Source organism: Zootoca vivipara, chromosome 2, assembly GCF_963506605.1.
Source record: "Zootoca vivipara chromosome 2, rZooViv1.1, whole genome shotgun sequence".
Lineage (NCBI taxonomy): Eukaryota > Metazoa > Chordata > Lepidosauria > Squamata > Lacertidae > Zootoca > Zootoca vivipara.
The window spans coordinates 21,097,752-21,122,426 of NC_083277.1; the positions used below are offsets into that span (position 1 = coordinate 21,097,752).

At 45.0% G+C, this 24,675-nt stretch overlaps 1 protein-coding gene across 2 annotated transcripts in view; it reads right to left on the bottom strand.

Annotated features, from left to right (window-relative positions):
- Positions 1-1,697: 1,697 nt before the first annotated feature.
- Positions 1,698-24,675, bottom strand: part of ACOX2 (acyl-CoA oxidase 2) — a 29,731-nt gene continuing 6,753 nt past the window's right edge. For both annotated transcript variants that reach the window (XM_035106809.2, XM_035106811.2), the window contains exons 4-15: positions 23,869-24,020; positions 23,048-23,155; positions 21,673-21,792; positions 20,300-20,415; positions 19,675-19,847; positions 17,689-17,851; positions 15,816-16,006; positions 13,719-13,880; positions 12,287-12,392; positions 10,567-10,784; positions 7,865-7,997; positions 1,698-4,355 (exon numbers count right to left, since the gene is read on the bottom strand). In XM_035106809.2, coding sequence (XP_034962700.2) covers positions 4,293-4,355; positions 7,865-7,997; positions 10,567-10,784; positions 12,287-12,392; positions 13,719-13,880; positions 15,816-16,006; positions 17,689-17,851; positions 19,675-19,847; positions 20,300-20,415; positions 21,673-21,792; positions 23,048-23,155; positions 23,869-24,020 — 1,705 coding nt within the window. In that variant the 3' untranslated portion in view covers positions 1,698-4,292. The remainder of the gene's footprint in view (positions 4,356-7,864; positions 7,998-10,566; positions 10,785-12,286; positions 12,393-13,718; positions 13,881-15,815; positions 16,007-17,688; positions 17,852-19,674; positions 19,848-20,299; positions 20,416-21,672; positions 21,793-23,047; positions 23,156-23,868; positions 24,021-24,675) is intronic.

A 24,675-nucleotide genomic window follows, 5' to 3' on the forward strand; every position in this document is an offset into this window, starting at 1 on the left:
GAATCGGGTTAAAAAGCAAATCTTGCTTTACAATTTCGCTTGTAAGGGGAAGAAGTAGTGAGTCTGCACGTATGTTTCATATGCATTTTATTGTATTGCTGTTGCATTTGCATTGTGGAGATGCACAAATGCCACTGCGGATCTCCCATCCTTCGGGGAATGTTTCACGAAGCCACCCTACCCCTCCCAGGCTTATGACCTCATACCATCTGAGCACTTGTGTTCTGCGTCTGCTTAGCGCTCATAGATGCCAGAACACCCTTTGCACTCCCAGCCTCCAGATGAGCACTCGGGACAACAGAGGGTTCTCTTAAGAACATAGGAGCCGGCCTTCTCTGCCATTAAAACAAACAAAAAGCTAGTTTCTCGTGGATGCAGATAAACAATTTTTTAAAAGTATTTAGAAATGTACAATTGCAGCAGTCTCTCTCGCTTTGTGTTTGTGCATGGGGCTTGTAGTAAACACAAATATAACCGGATGTCCCTTATACAATGAAATACATGAGGACAGGAAACGTGAGAGAAACAGTATTATAAATATGACAAAGTAAGATGCCTTTAAGGTCATGTTTTAGAGCTGGCACAGAAAGCAGTTCTGGAACATGGCATTCAGGTGTGTGTTTGTGTGCGTTCAATAATTGTTGCAACCTTGCTTGCGAACAACCTGAAGGGTTTTTAATTAAAAAGTCATTAAGTCTTGCTTTTGCTTCTTCAGTGATGTCAAAGGGAGGGAAGGAGGTTTCTGCCTCTGGCAGATAAAGGAGGCTTGCGCCAGCGTGTTTTCCCCTACAGTGTTTGGTTATTTATTTTTTAAAAGCATACTGCTCAGTTAAAGAACCAAAAAATTAAAAAAAAATATATAAGTGGCCTATATGAAAGCAGTAAAAGCACAAAAACGTTCGGGAAAGTTTTTTTTTTAAAGGGTGGGTGATAAATGACCTTCCCGGGGCGCAAGCCTGGGCAGTGTGTATGGAGGTCTTGGGCTACCCAGACAACAAGACCACCCTCTCAGCCTCACTGATGTGGTCCAAAGGAAAGCAGAGCAATTCCTTTGGCACCAGCCTGGCTGCAGGAGTTGCCGGAATAGTGGCAGAGGGTTGTTAATGTGTTTCACTACAAAAGTGAAATAGCTTGCCTGCCCTCTGCTTTGCAACAGCTGCCTGGTTACTACAAAATAGGCTCATTAATTTTGTGAGGCGACTGCGATAAGTAAGAGGCTGTTTCAGTGACCTGCATGGCTAGCCGTTTTACCAAACTCTCCCAAATAAAATAATCCCAGAAGGTGGAATGCAAGAGGGGGAAATGCGGAATTCTGAAGACATTGGAGGCCTGCAAAACTCAACTGAAGGCTAAAAATATTTCTAAACGTCAAGCAGAGGCCCTGCTAGCTTCATCTAAGGCAGTGTTTCCCAACCTTGTGCCTCCAGCTGTTTTCGGACTACAATTCCCATCATTCCTGACCACTGGTCTTGCTAGCTAGGGATGATGGGAGTTGTAGTCCCAAAACATCTGGAGGCACAAGGTTGGGAAACACTGATCTAAGGTTCGCTTGATTCTTTACTCAAACCCTTTCCAGCATTTCAATCCAGTTAGCAGCAGATTTGGAGGGTTCCAGCACCAATAAATTCTGCGTCCCTCCCAAAAAGCTGTTCTCCCCCTCATATATTTATCCATTGACAAACCAACAACACCAATAGTTTCAATAAGACAATGTGGCACCACACGTTTTTATTTGCAATGGCTAGAATTGCTCGACGTACAAATAGCAGAATCTTAAAAATAAAAATTAAGCGGCGCCATTTAAAAATAGAACATAGTGTGGGGAAGGAAGATAGACCCATCACCTCTTGGATTCCGAAGGAAACTATACAAGGGCAACAGCTTTACTTGCAAATGACTCTTTTTGTTTAAAGTACCAATCTCAAGGATGCCCTGGAGCTACATTGGTAGCGTATTATTCTTGCGAATGAGCTACAGGTACAGCATAACTGCTATGTGTGAGGAAACAAATGCTCTATTCAACTTGTAGTTCGATTACAAACTCATTAGGTGGCCTTTTGTCAAGCTGTTATGATCCCTCCTTCCGTCTTCACCTCAGCTTGAGGATATTACCTTTTTATTCTGTGCCTCTTCTCCCCGACTTCAGGGCTCCATTGTTCTTTGCCCCCACCCCCTGTGCATTCTACCCCAACAACAAATGAAGCAGCTTGGGATGAGGGAAGGTGACAGCTCAAGGATCACCAGATGAGCTGCAGGGCTGAGTGTAGATTTGAATCCAAGACTCCTCGGTCCTAGTTTTGATGTTCTAACCACAGTCACACATGCAGCCTCTTGCTCTTTAACGCCAGCAGAGGACTTTCCCCATTCCTTTACTGCGCTCCTTTAATTTATTCACAAGATCATTATTTATTGTTCTTTGTTCCTCAGCCACTCCCCCCCCCCCCCGGGGGTAGGAGCTCAAAGTGCTGCACAATAATCATAAAAATAAAATATGCATAAAACCACAAAACCCTTATCAACAATGAAATACAATTCAACAGACCTAGACTGCTGAACTGCAGTCAGTCCAGCCGTGTAGAAACTTATGTTCTAAGTTTTCAAGAATGATAACAGCATGTGTGGTGGTGGTGGTGGTGAGCCACTTTTCCACCAGGATGGAATTCCTCAACCAGGGAGACACCACCAAGAAGTCTCTGCTTTGCATCACGGCCCCACGGCCCACGTCTCTCCAAAGGACCACAAGCACAGCTTTGCCATCTCAAAGCCTAAACTGACAGAAACTGAGGAAGGCACTTAAATTTTAAGTACCACGCTTATATCAAGCCACTTGGGGTTTTGTGCCGATCCCTTGAATCGGGCGCAGTTAGCTCATAGGCAGCCCATGCAGTGCTTTAAGGATAGGTGAAACACGAGCCCCTCTTGCTGCCCCATGTTCTTACCTGGCAGCAGCAGTAGCTTTTGCAAAGTCTTCAAGGTAAGCCCCACATGGGGTGCACTGTAGTAGTCTATCGCTAAAAAAAAGGCGAGATACATATGTATCCCCTGCTTCCTTCAAGGAGCTTCACATGACATACATGGCTTCCCCCCACATTTTAACCTAATAACAATTCACTGTGGTAGGTTAGCAGAGGTACCGTGGACGGAGCCATTGTTCCTTTTATAGGCAGGGAATGAACTTGCATCCCTTCCCCACTTCGAAGCATCTGAATTGCAAATTATTTGCTTAAAAGTGCTCTTCCTAAATTGCACACTCTCGCAAGCTGATTAAATGGAAGCGACGCAGGTTGAACTCGATCATTAGCTTAATTTCAGCTTTGTGTGTTTCTGCTAGCCTGGCGCCTGTGTGAAATTTAATTTAAAACATCTATACCCCTGTCTTTTCTTTGCAGGATCTTCAATTTAGTGCAAGCTCTGTCACCACAGTGAGATTTTAAATTAGAGGTTGTGAGGTGGGTTTGAGAGACCTACAATTACATCCTAAGGCTCTGGTGGTTCTTAAAGGCATCTTTCCGAGTTTCTCTTTCTTTTTACAGGTTAGGCACTTGGAGAATAGTTATGTTTCCCTGAAAGTATTAAAAACAAGAATCATAATTATGGACCATTCCATGCCTCTGCTTGGAAATGGTGCAGCTTGCATTCCACTCCAGATTTACATTGCAAACCCTGCTTGCAAAAGGAACAACTGGGAGCCCCAATCTAATGCTCCCCATTGCTCCTTTGCAGCCGCGGCTTTACCTGAGGTCATATGACATCAAGTGAGTGACAGGTGGGTGTGGCCAGGCCCTGAGAAGAGCCATAGCAATCCCTTCTGCCATCACCGGAATTCTGCCATCGATAAAGTTGCTATAGGGGTTTTTGTACAACTGCTACCCCCCTTGGTCCTGGTCCGGATCCTAAAGCAAGGAAGGGAATTGTGGCGCTCCTAGCTTCGGTCAACATGGCCAGTGGTCAAGGATGATGAGAGCTGTAGTTCAGCCATATCTGGAGGGTCACAGGTTCCCCAATCCCAGCCCTAAAACTGGCACATACCTTGTCAGCAAGGGCTGCTGTGCACAGCGAAATAAAACAAAACTTGGCTTATTTGGTGAAGTTAAAAGGCGTCTGAATTGTTCAGATTCGCTGGCTGCCTTCCGCTTGCCAGGAAAACTCAAGAGAGTGTTTTGATGGACAAGACTCAATAGGCAGTCGGCCACTACATTTTATGGGTTTACATTAATCAATAAATGTCGGTGTTGCTTTGAGAGCAGCGGGGGTGGGGGTGAGGAGCTGCTTCTCTGCTTCATTTCCTCCTTTCACAGCTTGGACAGGGCGTTCTGGAAAAGTGGCTTCAAATACGTCTTGAAGATCCGGTCGTCCTGTTGGGGAGACAGAAAGTGAGTGTCAATCGCATAGACGGTCAGCTACTCAGGACAGAAAGCAGAAGCCATTGTGGAGGAGTCAACTTCTTGTTGCTTCCTTCTTTAGTGTCAAGACTGAACAGGGTAAAGGCAGGGCTTATGGGCTCTTGCCCAGCTGCAGAGTTCAGCAATGGAACCAGTATGAAGGTCATATTTGGAAAAGGTGCTGTAGGAAGACATATGCTTATGCGTAGTGTGTTCCTGCAGCGGCTAAGATAAAAGCCACATACATCACCTAATAATGCTCGGACCCAGGTGGCGCTGTGGGTTAAACCACTGAGCCTAGGGCTTGCTGATCAGAAGGTCGGCGGTTCGAATCCCTGTGACGGGGTGAGCTCCCGTTGCTTGGTCCCAGCTCCTGCCAACCTAGCAGTTCGAAAGCACGTCAAAATGAAAGTAGATAAAAAGGAACCGCTACAGCGGGAAGGTAAACTGCGTTTCCATGTGCTGCTCTGGTTCGCCAGAAGCGGCTTTGTCATGCTGGCCACATGACCTGGAAGCTGTACGCCGGCTCCCCCGGCCAATAATGTGAGATGAGCGCGCAACCCCAGAGTCGGTCACTACTGGAACTAATGGTCAGGGGTCCGTTTACCTTTACCTTTACCTAAGTGCTGAGGAGGAATTAAAGAACCTCTTAAAGAGGGTGAAAGAGGAGAGCGCAAAATATGGTTTGAAGCTCAACATAAAAAAAACCAAGATCTTGGCCACTGGTCCCATCACCTCCTGGCAAATAGAAGGAGAAGAAATGGAGGCAGTGAGAGATTTTACTTTCTTAGGTTCCACGATCACTGCAGATGGTGACAGCAGTCACATAATTAAAAGACGCCTGCTACTTGGGAGAAAAGTGATGACAGCATCTTAAAAAGCAGATACATCACCTTGCCAACAAAGGTCTGTATAGTTAAAGCTATGGTTTTCCCAGTAGTGATGTATGGAAGTGAGAGCTGGACCATAAAGAAGGCTGATCGCCGAAGAATTGATGCTTTCGAATTATGGTGCTGGAGGAGACTCTTGAGAGTCCCATGGACTGCAAGAAGACCAAACCTATCCATTCTGAAGGAAATCAGCCCTGAGTGCTCACTGGAAGGACAGATCCTGAAGCTGAGGCTCCAATACTTTGGCCACCTCATGAGAAGAGAAGACTCCCTGGGAAAGACCCTGATGTTGGGAAAGAATGAGGGCACAAACAAGGAGAAGGGGACGACAGAGGACGAGATGGTTGGACAGTGTTCTCGAAGCTACCAACATGAGTCTGACCAAACTGCAGGTGGCAGTGGAAGACAGGAGTGCCTGGCGTGCTCTGGTCCATGGGGTCACGAAGAGTCGGACACGACTAAACGACTAAACAGCAACAAAGTGCTGAACATTATTTTGCCAAGACCAGCCTTTCCTGCACCTGCTAGCAAAGCAATTGCCTATTACTTATTGGCTGCTTTTCTCTTAAGGAGCTCAAGGTGGCATATGTGGTTCTTTTAATCCCTACAACAACCCTGTGGGGAAGGTTAGGCTGAGAGGCAGTGACTGTCTCCCAAAGTCACCCAGTGAGCTTCGTGGCCGAGTGGGGATTTGAACCCTGGTCTCCCAGGTCCTAGTCCAGCACTCAAACCACTACACCACACTGGAGCTCCTAAATGGTGCTCTTTTAGACTACTGATGCCTCTTCCTGCTCTTTATTCCTTTCTGCCACTAGGAGCATGTCAGCTGTGTCCTCCTAAGGCCCTCAGGAGGAATGCAGCTTTCAACTGCATGAGGGTCAGGCTCCCGAGCCTTGCAAATAAGCAGGGCTCTGCACTGAGCTGTCTCGTTCTCCCTTGGAAATATGCAAGAGAGAAACATGCCTGTATTTTACTGACATTACTAATACCTGTGCCAGAGTAACCCAAACTCTGCAGCAAGAAAACCTGGATTTTGTTAAGTGCACAGTTAAGCAAATCGTGCAGATGATTTTCCTATTTTGCAGAATCTAGCCTCAGTTCTTGAATCATGGTTTAAAGGAAACCCACAACCGCTGCCCCGTTTCTCCCTCTGATTTTAGTCAAGAGCTATGCCCCTCTTCGGCTTCCCTGTGATTCTGGTTTTGCTGCTTGGGGGGGAAATCCAAGGAATAGCTTGGAGAATTACGCTCACTCTGTTGGCTCCTGGGAGTCCTATTAAGCTCCCACTGTGGCGTTGAAGATCGTTAGATGCTGACAATGTACTTTCATGCTTTTCCCTGCAGTCGCCAGAGCTAGAAAATGGCCTTTCCTAAAAATAAATGTGCCCCATAGCAAATTTGGTGTGCCCCCTCACCCTTCTGCACAGCATTGTGGAGCGCACACAACCCTTTATATATAACTGTACCTCAACTCTCATCTCTTTCTATTTCTCCATCTTTCTGTGCATCAGCTGATCTGTGTTCTTTTCACTCATTGCAGCTTTTTTTTTTGCTAATGCCACATCGCCCCTCAACTCTCCTTATTTCCCCCACCTTCTCCAAAGCTCCGGTCAGCCCTCCCCTAAAAATAAAGCTTGCCCCGAACCACCCCAAACTCACTCCCCCCCTGCACTTTTTGGCTCCAGTTAACACTTCCCTGCCCTGTTCCATCTACTGTTTACGATGCTCAGGGCTGCTTGTATTTTGGGCTAAATCAATCACAACAGTCCAGAATTCTGCACCATGCGAATCCAAACTATGCAATGCGGGACGCTAAGCTGCATTAAGTTATGCAAATTGATCTCCATATTTATTTTTTTGTTTACTTTAGCCTCTAAAGGTGAAATCCACCTTGGTGTTTTTCTTTCTAACAGATCTTTATCTCTATCCCAAACATTAAACAATGATTTTCTTACAATATGACATTTAAAACCTTTATGGACCTTAATCTTATCATACCACAAATATGCATGCCATCCAAACGCATTGTCAAAACCTTCTAAACCTAAAACATCAGTATTATCAAGCAGAAACCATTCTTTCATCCAGCAAAATGCTATGGCTTCAAAATATAGTTTTGAATCTGGCAATGAGAAGCCTCCTCTTTCTTTCGTATCTGTTAATAATTTATATTTAATTCTGGGTTTCTTCCCCTGCCATATAAACCTTGATAATGCTTTTTGCTATTCTTTAAAACATCCTAGCTTTTCCACAATAGGTAATGCTTGAAACAAAAACAACATTTTTGGCAATACATTCATTTTTATCACTGAAATTTGGCCTAGCAAAGATAGTTTCAAATTGGTCCATATATCTAAATCTCTTTTAATTTCGTTCCACAATTTTTCATAATTATTTTTAAATGTTTAATTTGTGCTCCATCTGCATAGCTTAAACACAAATGTGCTTTCCATAATATTTCGACTCGATATTGAAAGCAGGCTTTGCCCTGCTCTAGTGCAGCATGACAATTCACGTTAAAGGGGGAAGCACAGGTAGGCCACTCCTTTAAGTTGTCTGGCTGCCTGTTGACTTTGGCATGCACTGTTCTCACCTGGTGATTGGTTGGTGACTTCTTGGCCCACTCGTAAAGCCTCTGATAGGCTTGACCGTCATAGCAGCCAATGGCTGAATTTAAATTTGCGTCTGAGAAATCAAATGCATCCACTAAGGGCACAGCATCTTTCCTGAAACAGAGCAAAGGAAACTTAATGAGCTCCAATATACGAGTCACAATTTCTACTCCAATACAAAACCAAATAAAAACCCTTAATACTTGCTCTTCACCCTAGAAGCGCCAGAAAGGTTTTTTTTGTTCCTTTGGCAGCATAAACATTAACTTTGTCCAGTTCTGGGCACCACAATTTAAGGAGGATATTGACAAGCTGCAATGTGTGTACAGGAGGGCAACCAAATGGATCATAAGTCAATGAGAAAATGTTGAAGGAGCTGGGTATATTTAGTCTGGCGGGGGGGGGGGGAAGGAGCCTGAGAGGGGATATGATAGCCATCTTCAAATATCTAAAGGGGTGTCACATGGAAGATGGGGCAAGCTTGTTTTCTCCTGCTCTGGAAGGTAGGACTCGAACCAATGGCTTCAAGTTACAAGAAAGGAGGTTCCGTCTAAATATCACAAAGAAGAACTTTCTGACAGTAAGAGCTGTTCAACAGTGGAACAGTCTCCCTTGGGAGGTGGTGGACTCTCCTTCATTGGAGGTTTGTAAGCTGAGGTTGGATGGCCATCTGTCCTGGATGATCTAGCTGAGATTCCTGCATTTCAAGGGCTTGGACTAGATGTCCCTCGGGGTCCCCTTCCAACTCCACAATTCTAGCAATATCCTACTACAGTAAGAGCAGGGCTGCAACACTGATAATTTGGCTAATGAAGACAAAGACAGAGGGAGCCCCCCTTTTTAAAGCAGGACCTAGAACATTTACAGCTTAGAAGGAAGTGCCAGGATCCTGAACTGGACTGCAAGCAAATTGGCAGGCAGTGCAAGTAAGCCAAAACTGGAGCGAGGTCCTTACTCTTTTGTTCCCATAGTCATTAAGAACAAGGTAAACTTGTAGTCTGTAAAATCCGGATGGCCCTGCGCTGGCTACTTGAGTGAAGTTTTCAAACAGCCTTCAAGGGCTGTTCCATGTAAAGTGCATTGTGGTAGTCTAGATCAAATGGCATTGTAAATCAGGGAGCACAAGCCTGTGGCCTGCCAGGCGTTGTTGGACTCCCAATTCCTATCAGCTCCAGCCAGGAGGACCAACGGTTGGGGATAATGGGAACTGTGATTCAGCCACAGCAGGATGGCTGTAAGTTTCCTACCCCTCTCATAAATGAACTAATTGCAGGCTAAAAGATCTGGTGGGTGGGGTGATCCGACAGGAGACTGTCCTTAGTGCCTTTTTATTTACATATTTTGGCTACTCTACCTCCGTTGCTAGATAGTCAATCTGTCCATCGATTGCACAAATAAATCTGTTCTCAGAGCTAGGTATGTAAGATACCACTTTGATATGCAGGGCCACCCGCTGCTTTAGGTTTTATAACCCAGATTAAACCTTGTAGTGTTATTCTATGCTGGGTAGATACAGTATATTGTGGTCCCAGACAAATGAAATGGGATAACTGAACATAACAAGAAAATGTAAGTTTCACAAGGAAGCCAACAGAACAATTTACTTTGCCATCTATCTGTTAAGATTAAGAAATAATAATAATAATAATAATAATAATCTATTATTATTATCTGGGCGGCTCCCAACCGAATATTAAAAACACAATACAGCATTAAACATTAATAACATCCCTAAACAGGGCTGCCTTCCGATGTCTTTTCAAAGTAAAGTTTATTGCCTTGACATCTGATGGGAGGGCGTTCCACAGGGTGGGCACCACTACCGAGAAGGCCCTCTGCCTGGTTCCCTGTAACCTCACTACTTGCCAGTGAGGGAACCGCCAGAAGGCCCTCGGAGCTGGTCTCTTTAATTTCAATTCAGCCAAGATAATCCGTTAATGGCATGCTAACATAGCTTTATCTTTTAATGCCTTTACGCTTTGTGGTGAAGTCACGACATCATAGTCCTTATTGAAACTGATTTGATAAAAGTCTTTGGAGTAAATATTTCCGACTTCTTTAAAAAGCCCACGCAGCTGATTTTGAATCAAAACCACCCGAGAGCGCTGATGCGTCCATTTCCGTTGGGAAACGGAGAGGTCGCGGCTTCTGTGCTTTTCAAAATTTCAGAGCCGGCAGGAACGCAACACTTATTGCAATATCTTTATCTGATTTTTTTTATATTAAAAACAGACAAGATCTTGATAAGCCACAAGAGACGTCATCAGAGTAGGAAACTGACCAAAAGGTCGAAGAGACATTTTCTGTTTGAAGGGTAAATAATGGCTTTGTAGCTTCAATGCCATTCAAGCACACCAAACTGATGAAGGACACATACGTTTAAAGCACTCCTAAACCACTTGAACAGCTATCCACGCCTCAAAGGACCCTGGGAACTGTAGTTTCTTAAGGATGCTGACAGATATTAGGAGCTACAATTCTCAGAATGCTTAAACATTCCATCCCTCTTCCAAGGAACTCTGGGAATTGTAGTCCTGCAAGTTCCCCTCTTCACCCATCCTAATGATGGGCAGATTGCTAGTTTCATATACAGTATTGTTTAATGACTGTTACAACACAAAGTATGTTCCAAACATGGAACCAACCGCATTAAGCCCTTAGCAGAAAAGGAGAATAACCTCACCGAACGACAGCCAGGAGATCCAGGTACGATTCGGTCACCATGTCGGTTTGCTTTGTAGAAAGGTAGCCATCCTGCACAAAGTCTCCCAAGTCAGAGAAAATCCCATGCAGGGCATAGAGGTCGCAGAGATGCTTAAGGACCCTCTGGATGGCAACCTCTTTTCCAAATGTCTCCAACGCTTTGACAAATTTTTCCACCACGATGTATTGGATGTGAGCCTGGCAAAGTAAAAACAGCTAGAAGCAAGCACCATTCACCTCTGTGCGATAACTCGCCTTGGGGGGGGGGGGGGGAAGCGGTGGCATTGTGGAACTAGGTTCCATTCCTGGGCTATATGCTTTCTCATTTCAAGGTCACAGCTGCCAGGAATTGTCTCTAGCCTAATTTTTAGATAGGATTGCCAGACTCAATAGAGGGCAGGAGTTCTGTGCCTTTAATTGCCCTGCTCTCTTTTGAGTCTGGAAACCTTAAAGAGAAACCAGCAGACCCTTTGCTTGGAAATTAAACAAAGGGTCTGCTGGTTTCTCTTTAAGGTTTCCAGACTCAGAAGAGAGCAGGGCAATTAAAGGCGCAGAAGTCCTGTCCTCTATTGAGTCTGGCAACCCTATTGTTAGAGGTCACACCCACACCGTTCATTTAAAGCACCGTTATGGCTCTGTGAGAGGTCTCCTAACAACTCTCAGCATACGGCAGATCCCAGGTTTATTTGGGGGAAGAGGGGGTTTAAATGCATGGTGTAGATATGACCCCAATATCAAGGTGACTGCAGTGCCCTTCAGACTCAGCCCCCAGCTGAGTGGGAGCTGATTCTCTCCAATATGCCCCAACATGACTGGGGGCCATAGCTGCCAAGTTTTCCCTTTTCTCGCGAGGAAGCCTATTCAGCATAAGGGAAAATCCCTTAAAAAAAGGGATATCTTGGCAGCTATGCTGGGGGCTGTGTTTCCACAGCAAAGCAGAGGCCAGGAGCAAAGGCATGAGGCTGCAAATCCCTTCCTCGCTTCTTTCCCAAAACCTCCACTCCATTACTCTGTCCATTGCAGAGTCCTGCTTCCACAACTCTTAAATCATGAGCTGGGTGAGGTGGACTGAATTTATGCATCGCTTTCCACAGCAGAAAGTCCCGAAATGATTCACAGTGAGACAAAATGATCTCTCGCTGGTTCTTTCTACAGTTCATCATCACACACACACACTTAGGGAAAGTCGTAGCTCGGGGGGAAGATCACCTGAGGGCCCCCGGTTCAATCCTTGGCATCTCCATGTAAGGTTGCTTTTATTTATCCGTTTCATAAAATGTATAGACTACTGGATTGTTGTTTTTGTTTTTTTAAAACCCACCTCAAAGCGGTTTACGAAAAGACTCCCCCAGAGTTTGCTGGATTCTAACTCCTATCAGTCCTGGCCAGAATGATCAGTCGCCAGGGATTATGGGAGATGAAGTCCAGCAAGATCTTGAGGGTCAAAGGTTAGCCACTCCTCCTTTAACAAGGTACTGTTTAGATTTAGACCTAGAAACATCAGTATCATGTTCTTATACAAAACAGGGTTTTTAAAAAATGGGATCTGGATGCAACACAATATGATGTACTGTTTATTATTATTATTATTATTATTATTATTATTATTATTATTGGCTTAGCTTTTCAAGTGCAGTTTGGGAGACAGGATTCCTGGCAGAAGAGCCAGTAGTGGGTGAAGCTACAAAGTTTTTACCAACCATGGCAGCCTGGGCAAGTTGGACGGAGCACCTGTTCCAAGCGTCGTGCTGTGCCATTCCCTGCTGAACAAGACCCTGGAGTTTGACAGCTGCGTTTCTTGCAACTCTATAGGGAAAGATTAAAATAATAATAATAATTTGTTATTTATACCCCGCTCATCCGGCTGGGTTTCCCCAGCCACTCTGGGTGGCTCCCAACAGAATATTAAAAACACGACAAAACATCAAACATTAAAAACTCCCCTAAACAGGGCTTCCTTCAGATGTCTTCTAAAAGTCAGATGCCGTAGTTGTTTATTTCCTTGACATCTGATGGGAGGGCGTTCCACAGGGCGGGTGCCACCACCGAGAAGGCCCTCTGCCTGGTTCTCTGTAACCTCACTTCTTGCAGTGAGGGAACCGCCAGAAGGCCCTTGGAGCTGGAACTCCCGTATCCAGGCAGAATGATGGGGGTGGAGACGCTCCTTCAGTAACTACTATAGACACCAAAAAAACTGTCAACAATTTTGCAAATATTTATGGCTATTTTTTAAAAAAAATGCCCCTAAATGGCAGAGACAAAGGTCTGGTCTGCACATGGAGGAGAATGAAGGTTGCAGAAATCTGGACTGTATCACGCAGGTGTCTTCACCAGTTTTGAATGGTCCATGATGTAAAGCACGAAAACAACTCCCTGCAAATTAAAACAGCTCTTAAAAAAATGTTGGAGCTTCCCCCCCCCTCAAAAAGTCATGTGGCCTAAAGTGATGGCAATCCCTCCTACCACCCTGTTTTGCCGAATGTATAGCTCGGGCAATATGCACACAAACCAGCCTCTCCTCACAGAAGCTCTTACCCTGCTTCTAGGTTACAAATAAGTCCCCTGTAATATGATGAATTTATCCTGCATCAGAACATTTGCATCTTGCTCTCATCTTGCATTTTTATTGCATTACCCATTTGCACCCTAAAGATTTGAATTTGCAACAAGGTAAAATACAACATAATAAACAAAAGAAGCAATAAAAATACAATTAAAAAATAATCTGTGTTTTTAATGCAGCCATGCCAGTTCACTGGTGGTGCACAGACTACAGTTCGAGAATCCCTGATATAAACCATTTTAAAAAGCATTCTAAAAACAGTTAACTAGTAATTTCAGGGTTCACGGGGAACAGTATCTTTCAGCCTTCAAATGGGGCTTATGTAATCAGCCCTTCATCAAGGGAGTTTGGGGGAGCAATTGTAATATCATAAAACAACCCCGTGAGGTAGGTGTGTAGACTGATACAACTTGGCCCACAGCCTTCCCTGATCACGATTACACCTTATTTGATCTCCTGTTGTTTATCATCCTGTGCCTTTAAGATGGGACATGCAAGAAATCTGCCCCCACCCCCTGAAAAAAAAACACCCAAGCAAAACTGTTGGGTTCCAGCATTTCTGTGCCAACCTGAATGCTCTGTGCCTATAAGCTTCCGTGTAAATGTCAGGATTGAGGAAGTCTCTCTTTTCCTGGGCTTGGCATTTTCCAAAGCTTTCAGAAGTCAGGTAAGCAACTGATGGAGGAAGGGGCTGGCCACTTTGTGCCATCCCAAGGCACTTTATCAGAAACCTAATGGCAAAGAAAATGAAAATTGAGCCACATCCTCATCCCAGAGGCATTTGCTGAACTATGCACCTTGTTTCCAAACACTTATTTCTCAGCGGTTAAAAAGCAGGGCCAACAGATAAGGCAACGTTTCTTTACGCCTCATGATACAAATAACTGGAAAACAGGATAGTTAATAGGCAGGCCAGGGGGTGAAAGATATCTAAGAACATGCATTATGGCTAGGTAAAGGTAAAGGGACCCCTGACCATTAGGTCCAGCCGTGACCGACTCTGGGGTTGCGGCACTCATCTCGCTCTATTGGCCGAGGGAGCCAGCGTACAGCTTCCAGGTCAATGTGGCCAGCATGACAAAGCCGCTTCTGGCGAACCAGAGCAGCACACAGAAACGCTGTTTACCTTCCTGCTGTAGCGGTACCTATTTATCTACTTGCACTTTGACGTGCTTTCGAACTGCTAGGTTCGAACTGCTAGGGACTGAGCAATGGGAGCTCACCCCGTCGCAGGGATTCGAACCGCTGACCTTCTGATCGGCAAGCCCTAGGCTCAGTGGTTTATCCCACAGCGCCACCCGCGTCCCTCATCATGGCTATATCTCAGGATATTGACACTGCTGCAGAATCTTCAGCAACTCTATCTTGCATTTTTTAAGTGTGCTGGGTTTGCACCCCTACTTGTTGCGGAGAAGACACAGAAAACATATTTGTCAGCATCACTATTCCAGAGTCTCCTACAAAGGCCCGCCCCCAGGAGGTCACTAGATAAGTCACTCAAAGACTCCGCTGAGTACAGACTTCCCGCAAAATACCTGCTGCCATCAGTAGGCCTCTCCCTTCATATTCTTACCCAAATACATCTGCACAAGCCACGTGGGAGGAGACGTATGAACCTTAGAATCCACCCAGACCAGAACACATACAGTTTAAATGCTAAGCAGACAATTAAGGAACACAACATCCAGAACAAGCAGTTATTGCATACAGAATATTCAAGGGTATTTCAAAAAACAGCTATCCTCTTTTACAGTTGCTTGCTCTGTCTGCCTGTCTCTTTCATCTCATTCTCCATTTCTCTCTGTCTCGTGCAGTCAGTCAACTGTCATTTTCCAATCAACGCTCAATTCGCTTAAGAGATTTCTAATCCCACTTTTCTTTAAAGATAATCCTAGAGTGGTGTTATCTGCCTATCACTCATTCGTAGCTCCACCCAACATTTGACTCAATTCCTCCACTGTCAATCGTTCTTCCACTCATTCTTCTGCCAGTCAGAGTCTGCAGAAGAGAGAAGAATTACACTGGCACACTTGAGCACTGCATATCCTGATTTTCGGCCCACTCCATCTCACACACCACCATCTTTCCTTAATCCTTATTTTAGTCCCCAGGCACAACAACAACAACAACAACAACCAAATTATGTAATCCTTCCATTTTCTGAAATTTGAAAATCCTGTTCCTTGAGCCTGCAAGAGGTTTTAGTTCTGGCCAAAATGACAACTTTTCCCTTCCCTCACAGAAGGTTGGCTGCAAAATACGCTTCAACAGCATTGACCGCCGAGCAATTGGAATGTGCCCTGAATTGGAATGTACAGTTCTCTACATGAGAAATGTAAACACCTGAAAAAGGATGCAACATGTGTCAGTTTCCTCCAGTTGCTGAGTTTGGAGCTGGTCGTTTCAGAATCTTGGAGTGTCGAGCACTCCCTTAAATAAATCAGCATGAGGTTGCTTGGGACACAACAACGTTGGCTGCCTAGTTTCAAGTAGAAGCACAGATTCACTGCTTGCTGACTTCTAAAACACTCTCTCTCTCTCTCTCTCTCTCTCTCTCTCACACACACACACACACACACACACACACACACACACACACACAAAATTCTGAGCAGAAGCATTTGTGAAACATATCACAGATTTGGATAGATATTCAGTGCGGTTACCTGGCTGTCTGCAGGAGGAGGACAGTGTTTTCCCCCTCATAGGTGCAACCAGCCACCTGCCTGGTGTATAAGGAAGGCAGGCCGCTGAGAAGAGAGTAGCCGTGCCCCCCACAGGCCTTCCGACAAACCTCGACTCCGGCCGAGCAGTAGTCTGTAGCGATGACTTTAATTCCTGAAGCAAGAGCATGAAGCTGTGAATTAAGGCAGAAAGAACAGTGTTAAGAGAGGACACTTCTGCATTTCCCATTCTACAGAACGGCATCTCTGGACCAGCGACATATGAAATGTCTGTAGGTTTATATCCTTTCCTACTATCATCCTACTCAGCTTAAATTCATAGGTCATCTTTTATGGCGGCGGGAGTGTTACCTGTCCTAAATTCTTGTGATAGGTTACATAACTTATTTGCAATCAGGCCAAAGAATAAGCATGACAGTGCTCTACAGTGGCTAAAGCATGTTTCGTTGATTCCTGTGGGAGTCAGTTAAAACCAACTAAGACCTTTTACTGGACACCAGCGAGGCCTGGATTTTGACTGGATTGTGACTCTGGTTTGTATTTATGGAATTAGCCACATAGTATGGAAGTGAGAGCTGGACCATAAAGCAGGCTGATCACCGAAGAATTGATGCTTTTGAATTATGGTGCTGGAGGAGACTCTTGAGAGTCCCATGGACTGCAAGAAGATCAAACCTCTCCATTCTGAAGGAAATCAGCCCTGAGTGCTCCCTGGAAGGACAGATCGTGAAGCTGAGGCTCCAATACTTTGGCCACCTCATGAGAAGAGAAGACTCCCTGGAAAAGACCCGGATGTTGGGAAAGATGGAGGGCACAAGGAGAAGGGGAGGGCAGAGGACGAGATGGTTGGACAGTGTTCTCAAAGCTATGAACATGAGTTTGACCAAACTGTGGGAGGCAGGGAAGACAGGAGTGCCTGGCGTGCTATGGTCCATGGGGTCACGAAGAGTCGGACACGACTAAACGACTAAACAACAATGATACTGGGAATATCTGACATGGCGGCTTCTGGATGTTGGTGGATTCCGGCTCCCCTCATACCCAGACAGCTTGGTCAATGGTCAGGAATGATGGGAGCTGGAGTCCAATGGCACCTGGAAGGCATTGCAATGAACTAAACCCTTAAACTGCAGGGGCCCACAAAGGTAAAATTCACTTACCATGTATTCAGTCACAGGAAAGGCACCGAGTACATGCTCCCCTGAAACCCTACCATTTCAAGACAGTATGTATGTTTGTAATGTAAAGCAGAGACATCACATTTTGGGAAATGTGGGAGAGGGCACTCAGCTTTGCCACCACCCAGAGTTTGAAACGGCACAATCCGAAGGGAATTTAGCACTTGCCTTTCCTGCATATCTAAAATCAGCTCCAAGAGCCAAGTTTTTACAAGCAGGTTTGTCAGTTGAAGGGGGGGGGGAATACCATACATCAGTTGAGGAGGGAAAGCCTGCAGCAGCCATACCACTTGTGTCACTTTTAAAATAAACGGTTACTTTTTCTTAGTCTGTTTTATTCTATTCTTGTGGATTGTTTTTAGTACACTTTTACTAATATTCTTTATGGGGGGGTTGTTATTGTTGTAAACTGCTTTGGATGGGCTTTGCATGTAAATATTTTAAAATTAAATGTAGATAAATATCACCTCACACATTCGACTGCAAATCAAGCAATGCAGATATATGTATCAAGTAGCCCTTTTCCCGATTCTTCTTTTTTTTAAAAAAAAAAAAGATTTCAAAATCTTCTGGGTTTCTTCTTTTGGTCATTTGTTCATTTTATTAACCACCTTTTAAAGTTTAAAGGTTTCTAAAGGAAGGCCTGAAGGGATATTGCTTATCCTTCTTCACGTTACCTCAGGGAGCAAGTCAAACTTTCCTTCTTTGGTTTCCATGTAGCCCCTGTCAAAGAAGTCCCGCAGGTATTTTGCAACAAAGTAAAAGGCATAGGCCGTTGCCAGCTGAGGGAGAAGTTTCTGTTGCTGGGTCTGATAGTCAAGAATCTTCGCCTCCCGGTCACTGAGGGGGGAGAAAATGTCGCAGATTATCCAAAACGAACAGCAAATGAATAGCCTCCATTTACCCGAAGGAGTTTCCATTTTGCATTTCCTCTTTCATTCTGGGAAGCCAACACAGGGCGGCCAATTTCTGCCTCACGAACTGACCCAACCACACGCCCCAAAAACATCCACTCACAGGTGGCCCTGCTTAGCAGTGAGATCTTATTCCAATGTTAACAGGACAGCATTTTCCACCTGGCTAGCTTAGGGGGCCAGCGGAGGCCATGCAGCAGGTAGAGGGGCTGATTCAAGTAAGTTTTGGTGCGAGTGGAAGCCACAGAAATGAGTCCCACTGGTCCAAAAGCGCTTCCTCCCTTCCTTTGCCAAATGGCAGCCATTCCAGGCAACATCCCTTGTCAAAATACATAGAGGTCTGCAGTACACCTGCACATTCCAACACCTTTAAAATAAAGATAATGGTAGAGAACCAGATTTAAACAAAGGCTTGTTTTCGACAGCCGTAATGCACACACACAGAATCCAGGGTTCCCCCTATTTGTCTTTCCTGACCGGAAATAAATTCCGAGCCAACCTGAACACACAGCCAGGTATCTGTGGTCACAGAAGGAGGAAGAACATATTGAGACAAAGAGACACGGTCACCCCAACTGTATGGGAAGCAGCGTTCAGAACCTCCCGAATCCAAAGTACCCTTGGGGCACCCGGTCCCTCACACTAGTCTCCCAACCCCCCTTTTTTCAGCCCCCACCCCACTCCTGGATTCATCAGCTTCACTGCCTCTTCAACATTTGCAAATAAGGAGCGTGAAACTGAGTATAGAGATGAGGTGGAGCGGCTGACAGAGTGGTGCAGAGTCAACAACTTGCTCATAAATACAAAGAAAACTAAGGAGCTTGTGGTGGATTTTAAGAGACAGAAGAACGAGGTCCAGCCACTTTTGATTGACGGAATTTGTGTGGCGAGGGTAACGACGTTTAGATTTCTAGGCATTGAGTTACAGGAGGATCTGTCCTGGAGTGTTAATACAAGGGGGCTTGTGAAGAAGGCGCAGCAGAGACTGTATTTTTTGAGAATTTTAAGGAAAAACCATCTTCCACAAAAGCTGCTGCTTGCCTTCTATCACTGTGCCATACAGAGCGTGCTCACGTACAGTTTATGTGTGTGGTACGGAAGCTGTACTTCTCAGGACAGAGCAGGGCTGTGTAGAATTATTAAAACAGCAGAGAGCATTATTGGCTGCTCACTCTCCACCTTAGAACAAATTTACACCACCAGGTGCCATAGAAAAGCACTAGATATATCAAGAGATCCAACGCACCCTGGTCACCATTTCTTTCAGCTCCTGCCATCGGGATGGAGATATAGAACAATGCAGGCAAGAACGAGCCGTCTCAGGAACAGTTTCTTCTCTAGAGCGATTTTGGCCTTAAATGGAAAGCCTGGACTTTGAAGTCATCTTATTTTACTTGTTATTTTGTATTATATTTACTGTTTTTAATCAGGTTTTTGTAATTTTGGATTATGCGGAATGCTTTATCTGAGTGGATGTAGCAACAGAGTAATTTCGTTGTTCCCGCAAGGGGACAATGACAATAAAGATATCTTATATCTTATATCTTATCTTAAATTCATCTGCTTGCTTAAGAGTTTAAGTAGATGTATCAAGCAAAAAAGGGGTGGGGTGGGGATTACTGGCTGGAACACCGAGAGTTGGTAAGAAAAGAGGAAAGCAACAACAACAACAACAACAATAATAGTCAACAGAGGAGCAGGGCATTAATGCACCCCTGCCTGGAGCCAGGCCCTCCTTTCCTGCCATACCCGGGCTTTAACTCAGACTGCCGGCGCACTGCGGAATATCGGATTGCAATGGTGCAAGCCATCATCAGATTGGGGACAATTTCATTCTGAAGCATGAGGACACGAACCACAATCATAGTAAGGTAGTTAATTTTTGCAGATCCTTTTTTCATATACCGGCCATCCGGCAGGACCTGGAAATTGTGGGGGGGAAAAGGTGTGTGTTAGCAGAAGCAAAATCTAAGTCCAGGACTCAGAACTCTGAAGCATATACAGGTGCTGCAAATGTCTTCCAGACAATGTTTTTTTTTTAACCCCTGTCACCGGTTTCTCTGTCACCTCTTTTTTTGCTGCCCATGGCAGCCATTTTGTGCTATTATCAAAATATGACTACTGGCCCCTCATTTTTTTAAAAAACAACCAAAAAACCCTGAAAAAGCACTGTTTTCAAACATTCCTTGATCACCATGAGGACTAGTCTCTCTTTAAAAAAATGAAATAAGAGAATGAAAGTTCATGAAGATTCTTGACATTCTGTCTTTGCCACCTGATAGATTCCATGTGAAATTCCACACGAGAGGATAACCAGAGGCCTTTGCTATGGCGCAACTGATTAAACCTGTTTAATACCCACAGCCAAGTGTACCTGAGAGAACTTAGCCAGCATGTTTTCCCTTGGAATCCGAACATTCTTCAGCAAGAGAAAGCCATTGTCAACATTTTCAAAGCTCATTTTGGGACCAATATCCCCTGCAGTTACTCCTACGGAGCAAAACAAGCAAGGATTCAGACAGACAGACAGGTTTAAAAAATTGTGCAGGTTGAAGTCTCTTTTGGAAATCAGGATGCACAGTGGTTTGGTTAGGTAACAATAGACTCTGGACTTAATGGTCTTATGCCCACCAATGAAAGCACATGTTTCTTCTGCTCAACAGAAAGCACTGAAAAATCTATGAACTCTTTTTTTATTAATCCTCCCCAAATTAGACAGCAGCGTGTACTACTTCACTTACAGTGCAAGTCTATGCATGTCTACTCAGTAGAATACCCCATTGAGACAAATGGGACTTTACTCCCAAGTAAGCCATAGCTGCCAAGTCTCCCGTATTCGCCGGGAAATCCCCGTTTTTCCAGCTGTTCCTAGCTGAAAAAATGGATTTTTTTTTCCCCCCAGTTTATTATGGCGTGGCGGCCATTTTGGAACTGGGCAGAGCATGCTCAGAAGCAACTTTTGATGCTGCTCTGCCCAGTTCCAAAATGGCTGCAGTGCGACTTCTGGCGTGATGGCCATTTTGGAACTGGGCAAAGCAGCATCAAAAGTCACTTCTGAGCATGCTCCGCCCAGTTCCAAAATGGTGACAGCGCTACTTCCGGCCTGCTACTTCCGGCCTAGTCCCTTATTTCTCTGACAGCAACTTGGCAGGTATGAAGTGAGCATGTATAGGACTACAGACATTACCTTCAAATGGTGGTAAGCCGGACACCCTTTCCCCCTAAATATTCTTCCTTATTCTGTCCACCTCCTTTGTGCCCCCTCATTTTTTGCATCTGTCAATAATATTTTAATACTTTAATAAATTGGCTAATGTATTTCTGTTTGAAATGGTGTCTGATGAACTCTGCTATTCTTCTCTCCATTTATTTTTCATTTTTCACTATGATGATGATGATGATGATGATGATGGCACAGCCCCAAAAGTGATGAATATATCTGAACCACATGACAACATGAAAGCATTTTTCTGAGCTTAAAAACAATGTTGGAAACCAGATTTATTTTTGCATTTAGAGGCCCTTTTGCTCATTCTGATGAGTGGGGCCCAAGATTGCAAATGCAGGGGATTAAACTAGATTGAGCCTTAGGGTCCCTTTCAACTTCCCAATTCTATGTTTCTATGTCTGCCTCCCAAGCCTGCCCTGATGGCACCACTGATTATGGTTAGAAACATTGGCAAGCTTGAAACAGATTTTAAAAAACCACCCAGTAGAATCGTTTCGGGAGCCTCTGGAGTAAATCACCTGGTACCAAAGAATGATCTCGGAGGCTGCGGATCTGCACCATGAAGGGATGCATGCCATACGACTTTCCTTTCAGGTAAAGCTGAGCAAAGACCACAGCGTGAGTCGCCGTCCGTCCCACTGTAAGGGTGAATGGAGGGTGCGAAAATAAGTCATCAATTCCTCAAAAAGTTAAGCGGCATTTTCAGAACATAAGAACAGCCCTGTTCAAAGTGTTGGTGCTGACCTTTAAAGCCCTAAACGGCCTTGGTCCTGTATACCTGAAGGAGCATCTCCACCCCCATCGTTCAGCCCGGACTCTGAGGTCCAGCTCTGAGGGCCTTCTGGCGGTTCCCTCCCTGTGAGAAGTGAGGTTACAGGGAACCAGGCAGAGGGCCTTCTCAGTAGTGGCGCCCACCCAGTGGAACACCCTCCCATCAGATGTCAAGGAAATAAACAACTACCTGACTTTTAGAAGACATCTGAAGGCAGCTCTGTTTAGGGAGGTTTTTAATGGCTGATGTTTTATTATGCTTTTAACGTTCTGCTGGAAACTGTTCAGAGTAGCTGGGGAGGCCTGGCCGGATGGGTGGGATATAAGTAATATTATTATTGGATGAGGCCAAAGGCCTGCGAGTGCAAGAGCAATTCTCTACACCTGCCATTCCCAGCTACAGTGACATGAGAACATAGCCTATGTAGCTAGGAACCACTAACAGCTTTATTCTCCATCAATTTCTCTAAACCTCTCTTAAAGAGAAAACTTTTCTCTATCTACTTTCTCCACATTGTACATAATGTTATGCACAGCTGGGCTGAACCCTGCTACTTGATTTCTCCCTAATCTAAAAATTGTTGCAACCTTTCCTCACAGGAAAACCTGCTCCCACCCCCACCCCCCTATCATTTTGGTTGCCCTTTCACAAACCCTTTCCAGCTCCTCAATCTCCTTTTTCAGGTAGGGTGTCCGGAATCGTACACAGTATTCCAAGTGCGGTTGCACCATAGATCTGTATAATGGTACTATGATACCTTTATGCATCGACCATATTCAAAGCTGCAATTAAAGATGCAGATTGAGAAGACAAGTAACCAGGGGTTTGGGAAGGGACCCAACTCTGGGCTCATCCGGACTTCCTTTTGTGCTGCATGTCTAGACACAAATCTGGTATTCAAAGCTCTGTGTGGTTTTTTTTTGTTTTGTTTTCTGTCCTGGTGTTTTCCTGCTGAAATGCAGCGAATGGCAAGCGGGTTTTCCTCTGTACGTTTCATTCGTAGTGTTCCACTTACACTTTAAAAACATTTGGCTATAATACACCCTTTAAAGATTGGGGAAACAATTAAAAGGACAGAACGAACGAAAAGGCCCCCACCCCTGAGTGTGTTTGCTACCTACAATCTCCCGGCCACCACTTCATGGCAGAGATGCTTGGCGTGTTGAGAACAAACTCCTGTGTAGCAGCATCAAAGGTGGCTGTTGTCTCCAATCCCCGAAGGTAAGTTCCTTTAATAAAAAAAAACACGGTTTCTCAGAGCATCGCAAGACCACCAGCAGATTCCACATTCACTAGTCAGGCCCACAAATCCCAGCCGTGCTGTTCTCAAGACTGGGTCCAACTTCTCTTTTTTTGTAAGCAAGTTCCACCCTCAAAGGCATCTCAATTTTTAATTTGGAGCTTCCTTGACTCAGGGTCAGTGCAGCCGGTGCTATTTTTCTAGAAAAACAGGTGCCAGGAATCACCATGAACACCTTCCTTGTTCCCTTATAATGGCAATAGCGCCCACCTGAGGGTTCCGGCAAGTTCCGGCTGGGGAAAAAGGCCCTGAGTGTGGCTAACCCCATTTTCCCATGACCTCTATTCTCCAGCTGTCTTTTAAAAAACGAAAACAAAAAATAGGGATATTCCCTGCCATTAAAACTCAGGTGTTGAACCTGACAGCTTTAGACTACTAGCCATTTTCCTCTTGTGGCCTTCAGGGGCCAGACAATTGCCAATGGTCGGAGTCTTCTGGGCGGTCAGCTGCCCACTCTGCTGCAAGGCAAAATGCCATCTGGAGCTGCCTGGACTCAGACCTGGGGGGTTAGTGGCAAAAGTTCCCCACAACTGCTCTGGAGCAATTGCTACCCATTAGGGCCTCATTGGCACAGTGGAATTTGACACTGTGGTATTTGGATGGATTCTGGCCCTAAGAGCCACAATAAGCTAGTAAACTTACCGTGACCCAGTTCGGTCTGGGCATAGGTCCCTACGATGTAAAATTTTTCTGCCAAAGGGAGCCACTTGGCGAGCTGTTCGTCTGTGGCTAACCCCATCAGGCTCTTAACAAAGACCACGTGGACGTTGAACGCCAGGTTGGCATGAAGCGCCCTGCAAAAGGATATGCAATTCCTGTCATCTCCCTGATGTTAGTCCCTAAGTGTATGTCATCTCCCTGATGTTGGTCCCTAAGTTTTGCATTTGGGCGATCCCTGCGCCCAAATGCAAAATCGCAAAGCACAGGGCCATTACATCAATGCAGAACGTGACATTTCAGCAGGGCATTTAACTTCACAACAGAGGCATGGCACCTGCCTTCCTCCTCAGGCCGTACTGCTCCCTGATAGATACGGCTGATAAAAAGCACGTTTTGAAATAGCCAGTCGACAGGGCCTAACATTACTCGTTTGTTCGGTTCGCCCACAAAAGCCATTGGCAACCCTTCGCTAACTCATTCCCGCAGCAGCTTCTGCCCTTTCCCTCCTGCCGTATAAATCCAAGGGGCTCCCACAAATATGGAACAATATATATATTTGACCTCACTGGCTTACAGGGAAATCCAAGTTCTACAGTGCCGTCCGAGGCACGTTTTGTTGGGAGATTCATTCCCCGTCTGCAGTCATAGGTTTATTGTGTATCATATGACTGTATGTGTTTTCATTCCACAGAGTGGATGTGACGTAGACAGGATGTTTGTCTTACTGTCTTCCTACGTGGGACTGTTGTTCCTTTGTTCTTTCTCTTTACTGCCTGTGATGCTAGAGAG